This window comes from Nicotiana tomentosiformis, chromosome 4 (assembly GCF_000390325.3).
Source record: "Nicotiana tomentosiformis chromosome 4, ASM39032v3, whole genome shotgun sequence".
Lineage (NCBI taxonomy): Eukaryota > Viridiplantae > Streptophyta > Magnoliopsida > Solanales > Solanaceae > Nicotiana > Nicotiana tomentosiformis.
This window is the reverse complement of record NC_090815.1, coordinates 108,886,683-108,896,389: the sequence shown is the minus strand read 5'-3', so window position 1 is coordinate 108,896,389 and position 9,707 is coordinate 108,886,683. Positions and strand designations below refer to the sequence as shown.

Here is a 9,707-nt window from a genome sequence, read left to right as displayed (position 1 = left end):
CATTCTGACCTTGTGTTCTGGTTCGATGAGACTCGGGGTCGATCTTTAACCCCTCGCGTTCCGAGCCCGATCAGTCATGCAATAGTCGAGACCAATTTCGACCGTATACAAAATTGCACTTAGTTATCTTTTTATAATATAGTCTAATTGTGTAAATAGTAGCTTTACGCCACAAGTGAAATGTAAAGAGATTAATCTTGCAGAAATTAGAAGACCAATTAACCTCAATAAATTAACTTGAAAACGAGGTGATTAAGAACATACTCTCAAGTAACCTTAGTACATACGGAAGCCTTTTTTATCAGAAAATGAGCCAGAATAATGAAGCTCATCTGCCACAATTAATAAATAGTAGTGCAATTTTAGGAAGTATTTACTTACTAATCCTATCTTAAATACTAGTAATTCATTAATTTAGAGATATAAGCATAAAGAGGAGTATATGTTTACGTTAAAAAAGCTGGAAGTAATAATTCTAATACTCAAAATTAGATGGGTAATGTAAGCATGGTAATGGTAAAAAAGACAAATAAAACAAAATAAGCTAACCAATTAGCTGTGTAGTGAAAAACGGCCACTTCCGTATACGAGCGCAGTAGCTGTGCAGCAGCAACATAATATTCCGCTTCTTTCTTGCCATTTGCATTCTTCACCACTACCAGCTAGCATGGCAGCTTCTTCTTCTTCAGCTCCAGCTCCAGAGATTCAACCTGCAGCTTCTTCTCCCAATAATGTCCAAATAACATTTCAAGTTTTTAGAAAAGAACCACATTATGAGAATTTTGCTTACGTGAACAGCAAGACGTTAAAGCTTTTCCCTCTTCAGCTCTTGAAGAAGAGATTCTTAAAGGATAACAAGGTTGCCTACGTTGCACAAATTAATGACAAGCTGGTCCTGCAAATAAGATATCCTTTTATTTTATTCATTCCTTTAATTAATACTCCACTCAACTACACTTAATTATGTACATGTGGTTTCTGTTGATTTTTCTATTAGCCTTAGCCATGGTTATTAAGTACTATTTCACCACTTTTCATGATCTGACGTGTTGCTACCTGCTGCCGCCATGAAACTAGTCTACTCTACCTAGATTTGCCTTTTCAGTATAGTATACTGCTCCATCTTTTTTGTTTTTATTCTTTCAAAAAACTCTAGTTTCTTCTATTGATTTGCTGCCATGGGTTCTGAAGCTGACGGTTCCGTATTCAGCCTCCTCATCCCTATATTTTGTTTCCGGGATAAAATCGTTCTATATTTTTTTTTATTGTCTTTTAAGCTTATTCTTTCAAAAATATTCTCTACCTATTTAATTTATTCTTTCAAATTTATTTACTCCCTTTATTTGATAATTTGTGCTTGTATTACTCCACTGTCACACTTGTTATTTTCTTCTCGAGCTAATTAATCAGTGCCACATTTTATTTTGCTCTTGAAATAGGGTGTAATGTTTTTCTTCGCAAAGTACAATAATTACTCTTAAAATCGTTTACAAGTTCTTTTAGCTAAGTTGTAATGGATTTTCAAGCTTCTGGAAGTTTTGGCACCGTACGTCGTACCTATTTTTGATTTTGTTAATTGATATAAAAGTTGAAATATAACTCTGAAGGTTCTTCTTCCTTTTATTTGCATTCTTTCGATATAAGACTTGTTTAATTATCTCAATCATCCTCAGGGGTTTTTAGTGGATATTGATCTTTTGGAAACTGTATGTTTTATATTCATTACCCATTCTGATATGACTTTATCTGTGTATTGGGGTTGTGATTGCTTTTGCCCTTTCTAGCTGCCATTTCTATCAATAATGGAGTAGTTTTTTAATTTCTTCAAGTGTAGTATCAATTCTTTTTTTTAGCGCATAAGATAAGCTTTCGTTATTAGCATATAATTGTTCACTTGGAAGAACATGCAAAGAATTTTAGAGGGACATCTGGTCTTATTCTATAAAAAATGGACTTTGGGGGAAAATTGGTTATAATACAGTGGTGAAAAAGAAATTGCCTTTGGGCTTGTTGAACTAGGACAAAATGGCAGGGGTTCATGTTTCACTAGATAAGATACTTTTCATTTCACAAAATAGGATTATTATTGTTATTCTTGAAAGTTCAAAAGCTCTGAGCTAAACTTTACTGTTGCTCTTCTTTTATTAGTATATATTATGATGGAGATTAAGAGAATGCAGATAGAGCACAAACAATCCACGTCGTTTTCCTAACTCTTTTAGTTTACAGCAGATAATTCGGTTCCAGATAACCATGTTGCTATTAATTATCTCCACGCAGATTTTTTGGATCTGTTGTATGGAGAAGTTGTTCGTTTGAAATCGTGAGTTTCAGATCTATATAGTCATTTTCCTTTTAAGCAGTCGAGTTTAATTTTCTTGTTTGAAATCTAAAGCTCCATCATTAATTAATGACAATATTTCCGTAGGTTCCCTATCCCTCCACCTCCAGATTTGGAATTAAGCACACTCGGGCTAGAAGTTGAAGACACTGGGAAAAGACCGATTACGGTAATTTTAGTTGCATCTGATGTACTTTAATAACGCTTATTTTTTTTCTTGTAGTAAATTATAGTTGCAACTGATTTGTACTTTAATTACTCTTGTTTATTGTTGATGAAGTATAGCTAACGATTTTGGTTTTACAGGCTTCTCATCCACATATTACAAAAGATTTCCTACAACAATTCAAGGGACAAATCTTCTGTAAGGAACAATTGCTGTTTTTCGAGCACAGAGGCGCAAGGGTACATATGAGAGTGTCATTTGCCACTCAAAAAGCTGGGAATGCTTGTAGAGGAAAACTTGTGAAGCAAACAGAGATACACTTCTTCGAGTCCGATTTATTTAAGGTGCGCATAGTGAATTAGAACCAAAACCAATAGTATTATCTTATTTAAATGTTTCCTTAGAGTTGAAATAACTTGAGATTTTATCTCTCTTTCTTGACTGTATGTGGATGAGTGCTCCCTTAGCAAAATGAGCAATGATCTGTTTGTTAATACTTCGGTTCATTGTTGTTTAAGTTGATTTCTGAGTAAGCTAAATAGATGAAAATTCCCCTGCTTTCTCTAAAATTATCTTTCTGTGGCCTAATGTTTAAGTGAATCGTGAACAAAGTTTTTCATTATATTTCAACTTTCTCCAAACTGATTCACTATGCATCTTTAATGATGGTTATATTTATTAGATGCTTGAATATGTGTTTCTCTCATTCGTTGTATGATTAGTCATGATCGTAGAGCGATGGCTCCATAGCATTGTTCCACTGTATGTGTTAACTATGCAAAATTAGTTCTTTTAATTTATCTTACTTGCTGCATATCTACCCTTTCCAAAATTATTTGTATGTACATTGTTGTGCACGTGAAATTATGACGGTCTCTTTGCTGGAACCTGTGTTGGAGTTTGCTGCCCGAAGGAGCCAAGATCAGCCCTTTCTAAGATTTTTGATATGCTGACCTTAAGAATTGTTAATGGATTATTCTGATAAATAGTATGCTTCAAGAGTTGTTAAGATTGTTATGTCACATCTCATACAGGAATTGGTCATAACCTCAACTGAAAAAAAAGTAAATGTACTCCCAGTATGCCCAACTTTGATATAAGTTTACAGTAGAAATCATTACCTTAAGGGGAAAACTGTGTTAGTTCATTACGAGCTGTTTTTCTATAAATCTGAATGTTAATGTTCTTAGCATCTAGAAATGAGAAGAAGATAACTAAAAGTGACACTAGAAGTTGTAATACAGATACCCTTCACTAAACATACAGTGTTAGAAGAAATAATTCTAACATTTAAGCTTGAGAAAAGAATTTCCGGTACATTTTTAGCTGAGTTTTTAATTGCTTTTAACAATGTGGTCACTCACTTTTTTTCTTTTTTTTTCTTTATGTTTAGGTTAGTGATCAAAAAGAAGTCAAAATGATTTTAAGAAGAGACTTGAACATTCATGATCTTGCGGCTGAAATGAAATCCTTGGGAGTTGGGGGATTCGGGAATGAACTCAAAGATGTCTTCTCTATGCTGGTTGTCCCTCGCTTTATACCACAGGAATATGCCAGAGAGTAAGGGTTTTCATCTATTCTCCATTTTAATTTAAAGTAGACTTTGCTAGTGTAACACAATATTTATGTTTGTTCTTTGCAGGGTTCGCTGCAAATATAAACAAGGGATAATATTTCATGGGCCGCCTGGAACTGGAAAAACGCTTATAGCACGAGCCATATCAAAAATTGTCAATGGAAAATTACAGGTTTCTGAATGCTTTTATTTTAGGAAAATTCTTTCTTCTCTTAGTTAGTTGCTTTCTTTAAAGCTGTTGCTTTTGTTTTCTCCAGATTGTAAGAGGGCCAGAAATATTCAGTAATTTTATGGGATCAAGCGAAGCCAAGATAAGAGCTGTTTTTAATTCAGCCATTAATGATCTTATTGAAAAAGGTAAGAATATGATTTGTGCTTTAGTTTAGTTTGTAGTTTTTGAGTCATTGTCCCATCATTGTTTATCATTTAGGGGTCGTTTGGTAAATGTATTAGGGAAAATAATACATGTATTAACTTTGGTATTATTAATTCCTTGTTTGATAGTAGTATTTTTCAATCTATGTATACATAGTATATTTAGTACTATTCTTATACATAGCAAACCATGATATTAGCACTACGAATAATTTTTAATACTTGGATAAACATGTATAAAGAACTGCCCTAATGTAATGTTTATTAAATAGCTTAACTTAGCTTATTAAATAGCTCAACTCCAGTGTAAATGTTAAGTAATTATATAGCTGCTATGACAGTTCTTCAATTTCTCTTTTTAGTCGTCTAATTTTGGGATTCTATCATATTTTTATTTGTTAGTTTGAGTGTAGACTATTTATTCTTTTGGTTTTCGTGCTCTATAATTATATAATATGGATCACTTCATTTCCAATTTATTGAGATGACAAAATTTTCCCCAAATAGTTTAAGTGAGAATACCAAGCTTTTTTTGTTTTTCGTTCTAAGAATGAATAACTAAAACATTGCAAAGAAAGTATACAAAGGTAAAGAATGTGCTGAGTATCTTTGTAAATAAATAATTCTTAAAAAAATTATGATGTTATTTTTAATATACCAAACAAATAATCCAACATAACTAATCCTTACCCTGTTCAGTACTATTCTTATGCATCCTACCAAACGACCCCTTACTCTATAACCATTATCTAAAGCTTATTCCCATTTCTAGTGTGCTTTGTTAATATGGTATATACATTCATCATCTCACCCTCACATCGACATCTCCAATAATGCACAAGCATTATCCAACTACTGTTTGTTCAAATGCCTTTGTAACTCTACCTATTTAGACATAATGAGGACAGTCGTGTATATTTAGATTTATTAATTATGCCAGCTAATGATTGATGATCTCCTATAACGATAGCAATAACTTGGCGTGCTTATTTATGTAATACAATGTGTTTTGCACTTCGTTTAAAGTGGCGTGCTTGGTCATGAAATGACACATTATTTTCTTCAGGTGACAAGAGCCCTCTTCATGTGATAGTATTTGATGAGTTAGATTCCATTGCAAGGGTAAGCATTTCTGAGTTGTTTAGCTTTTGTTCTACTTATTTGACATCTCTTATCTTTTTAACTTTTGGCTATTGACATTAGGAAAAAGGAATAAATCCGTCTGACACAACAGCTGATAGGGTCGTCAACCAACTCTTAACGATGGTTGGCCTTAAACCCGCTACTCCTCTGTGCCACCCCTCCTCAACTCTATGCATTTCTTAGCTTTTGCTTCTTAATTTTAAGTTATGTTATGTCTAACTAATGACTCTTAATGATATTAGATTGATGGCTATAGCGAGCTAAGCAACGTTTTGCTTGTTGGGACAACAAACCAGCTAGAGTTGATTGATAAAGCATTGATGAGGTACTTTACTTATTCCAAATAGTTTGAAGTGGAGATGCTTTAGTTTTATTTTGACATGTAATGAACTAATAGTAATATTATAGGCCAGGAAGATTTGAATTGCATATGGAAATAGGTCTTCCAAATGAAGCTGGACGAAAGGAGATTCTCAGGATTAATGTCAAAAGATTACAGTGGAAAGGTGCATTAAGTTCAAGTGTGAACCTTGATGAATTAGGTTAGTTTAACAATAGTAATATTTTTGTATTTTAAATATTTTGCTGTAAATTGTTTTTAAGTGTTCAGGGAATATATGCTTAATGTGCAGCTAAAGAGACAAAAGGATTTAGTGGAGCTGCTCTTGCGGCGTTGATACAAACAGCTTTTTTCCTCGCTGTGACTCGAGCTGTGCCAGAAAATATAGCTGACACCGTTTGGGCAGATGCTAAAGTTGAACAGGAGGATATTGACAGGGCATTTGGCAAACTTAAACTTACAGGGGTAAAATCTAAAGTTGTGCTTTGCTTGAAAGAATCAATTAGGCCAAATACATACGGAGCCCCTTAAAGTTGGCACACTTTCATTTTGACACTTAAACTAAGGCATATTTCCATTAGACACTTCAACCTTAGTCAATTTGTACCTATTAAACACACTAAGATGAGATGGCCATAAAAGTGTTTCTCACATTTCTTGGGCGTGTGAAGTGATTTGATATTATTTTTTATCTTTGCTTTTAAAAGTTACTGTTTCTAAAAACCACGGCCACCATTTTTATGATCTTCTCTCCTCCTCACTGGTTAGCCGGAACCTCATTGCCGATGAAACCAAGGCTCATCCCAGTTTGCCACATTAATCCACCAGTTTCTTACTACTTCACCATCTTCAATAGATTCCCCTCTTTCACCTTCAGTCATCTTAGTTACTTTCTTCATCAAGAACACACCACCAATATCAGCCGTGAACTACCACCCAAATGGATAACACCTTTTTTTTTTTCTTTGGCCAAAATATTGCGTAAACTCTCAGTTCTCAAGGGTATCAAAATCTACTGCATTTGGAGGAATCAGTTCCTCTGTTTCCTTCGATGGTGTTTGGTCAATTTTTTATAAAGCATGTTTCCGGCAACAATTCATTGATAACAACTGAATCAATTGGCTTCATCCACAATATATCAAAGAAATCTGTACATTTACTCACTATTCAGTTTTAAGGAAGAAGGTAGGGCACTATGTTTAGAAGAGGGACGATTGATTTGGACTAGTGGGAATGAGGCTTAAAGAGGACCATTACTGTACACCAAAAGTTTTGAAGCTAAGAAATCGTTTAATGTTGTTTCGGTGAAGTAGCTTAGATCGAATTGAGCAATACTAATCTTTATTTGCTGAAAGTACTGCTACATGTGAAAAGAAAAAGAGGGACAGCAACTAATTATATATGAAGCCTTGAATTTGCTATGATGTGATAATTGCATTGGACATATATAAACCTTGTCAATTCCCGCTTAGGTGATCAATGAAGATCTAGTCAAAGCATGAAATGTTGATATTCTATTATTTTCAATGCTTCACAACACCCTCCCTCCCTGACTAATATAGTACGTATCATGAACCTTGGGTTCTGAAGAAGTAATATTGTGTTAGATGCGGTTAGTGGAGCTTATTTGTCCATTTTGTTTGTAGTAGCTGCGTATAATTTGATCTTTATCATTTGTAATAGAGATGAGTTTTATTTTGTAAGCAGAATCTTACTGTAAATAACTTATGCTGTGTGTGTTATTGCAGAGGACGGATTGAGCGACTGCAGGCTTGAATACATCAATATCCTAATATTTAGGTTGAAATGGTTGTAGGTCCCTTTGCTCACGTAAGACTTACAACATTGTTATTACGTTAGTTTTTGCGACTTTTATTGCTCCAACATCTTGCACCGTATGTATTATTGTTGTCAGCTGTTATGACTGTCTGAAGCATTGGTGTATCATTTGAAATACTTTAACTGCAAGGCTGAAATGCCATGGATATGTGGTTTGCTTAATTAGTATCTCTCTTTCGGAAAGTAAATGAAGCCTCTTAGTGGTTAGTTGTATAATCATCTTCACTAAATTCAAAAGGAAATGGTAGTTCTTTCCCAGTAATTCTCAATTTCTCATCACTAGGGGGACCCAATTGTTGGCTTCACCCACGGTTTCAGATGTTGTTGAGGCATGTATAATGAGTGTTCTTATAATTCCTTGAAAGGAAAGTCTTCATCTTTTTTCCAACAAACGAAAATTCTTCAGTTTTTTTTTTTTCCCAATTGGGGCGAAAGGGTTTTGAAAGAATTTAACACGTAAAGTTCCCTAATCCACTTCGCAACACGTCTATGTTCTTATTAACACGTAAGTAGTTTGCTTTGATCCCAAGCCAAAATATCAAGTGGTCATTGGCTCTGTCCCATCACTAGGTAAGTTTTACAAATGGTTATATAATTATGATTTTTTTTCACCAAAGTCGTAACTTTATTTTCTCACACAAAAATCATATAATTATGACTTTTTTTTTCCATCAAAGTCACATAACTATGTTTTCTAACACAAAAATATAATACTTTTACTAACTCACACAAAAATTATAGTGATCGAAAAATATAAATTTTTGTAATATTTTCTTATTTTAAGATTTTTTTTTTATTTCTAGTCTAATAAATAATAATTCAATTAAAATAGGAATGACTCAACCTGACCTGGTCCCCCCAACCCTCTATATATATATATATATATATATATATATATATATACTAAAAAAGAATAATAAGTCCTTTAATACATGATACTTCTATCTTTTATTTTTCTTTTCAAGATTTTTATTCAAATTTATAACATTTTTATTTCAAGTACTCTCTAATTATACCTTTTATTTCTTTGTTTTTTGTCAGAATCTCATGCATTCCGAACTAAAGTTTTTATGGGGGAAGTTCACTTTTAGTATTATTTTAACTTACATATATGGGTATTGGGTCAGGCTGGGTTGGGTCATTCCTATTTTAAGGGAAAAATATAAAATTAACCGGCCGGCCGAAACTAATTGCATTTGCTAGCCAAAATATATATAGAATGTATATGTTATATGTATATAATACACACACACACACACACACACACACACACACACACACACACACACACATATATATATATATATATATATATATATATATATATATATATATATATATAATATTTTATCGGCCATTATATTAAGGAGCGAACGTAAATACTAAATAAGAAAATTTATTTTCCGACTACTATGATTTTTGTGTGAGTTGGTGAAAGTTTTATGATTTTTGTGTGAGAAAACAAAGTCATATGACTTGGTGGAAAAAAGTCATAGTTATATAATTTTTGTGTGAGAAAACAAAGTTATATGACTTTGGTGAAAAAAAATTATAGTTATATGACCATTTGTGAAATTTACCCATCAGTTATCCCAGGTAAATAAGAGTCCGAGTTCATAGTTAGTCTTCCTCCTACCAATACCATTTTACTCATGTCAGATTTAATCGCAGTTTGTCATGATTAAATAATTTAATAAGATAAAAATATATTAATTAATCACGATTAAGTAGTACAGGTTCATGTATAAATATCACGTATTTATTAATTTGATTTAAGCATCTCCAATATTTTACCTCCCAATAATTCATCCAAAATGAAAACTTCTTCATATGCAAGATCCCCCTAGTGGGATGGGAAAATTGTATAGATGGCATATTATGGATCGTGGGAAAGGAAGACAACATCGACCTATATAAGGTGGGATAA

The 9,707-nt window shown here is 33.1% G+C and overlaps 1 protein-coding gene across 2 annotated transcripts; it reads left to right on the top strand.

Moving 5' to 3' along the window:
* The first annotated feature begins 2,183 nt into the window (after positions 1-2,183).
* Positions 2,184-7,942, top strand: LOC104097183 (vesicular-fusion protein SEC18-like). Of its 2 annotated transcripts, XM_018771173.3 has the most exons (12): positions 2,184-2,323; positions 2,429-2,510; positions 2,648-2,851; positions 3,901-4,067; positions 4,150-4,255; positions 4,341-4,440; positions 5,525-5,580; positions 5,662-5,724; positions 5,844-5,926; positions 6,010-6,143; positions 6,234-6,406; positions 7,690-7,942. In XM_018771173.3, the coding sequence occupies exons 3-12, from the start codon at positions 2,753-2,755 to the stop codon at positions 7,699-7,701; spliced, it is 993 nt and encodes a 330-aa protein (XP_018626689.1). In that variant the 5' UTR covers positions 2,184-2,323; positions 2,429-2,510; positions 2,648-2,752; the 3' UTR covers positions 7,702-7,942. The 2 variants fall into 2 exon arrangements, with proteins under 2 accessions (XP_018626689.1, XP_018626688.1); XM_018771172.3 differs by lacking the exon at positions 7,690-7,942 and having other exon boundaries at positions 6,234-6,603.
* Positions 7,943-9,707: the final 1,765 nt, after the last annotated feature.

What these genes read in the sequence shown, in the direction of transcription:
- LOC104097183 (XM_018771172.3), top strand. Translation starts at nt 2,753, where the DNA reads ATGAGAGTGTCATTTGCCACTCAAAAAGCTGGGAATGCTTGTAGAGGA. An exon ending in AGTTAGATTCCATTGCAAGG is followed by an intron (nt 5,581 to 5,661) that starts GTAAGCATTTCT and finishes TATTGACATTAG; the next exon opens with GAAAAAGGAATAAATCCGTC. An exon ending in ATTGATAAAGCATTGATGAG is followed by an intron (nt 5,927 to 6,009) that starts GTACTTTACTTA and finishes GTAATATTATAG; the next exon opens with GCCAGGAAGATTTGAATTGC.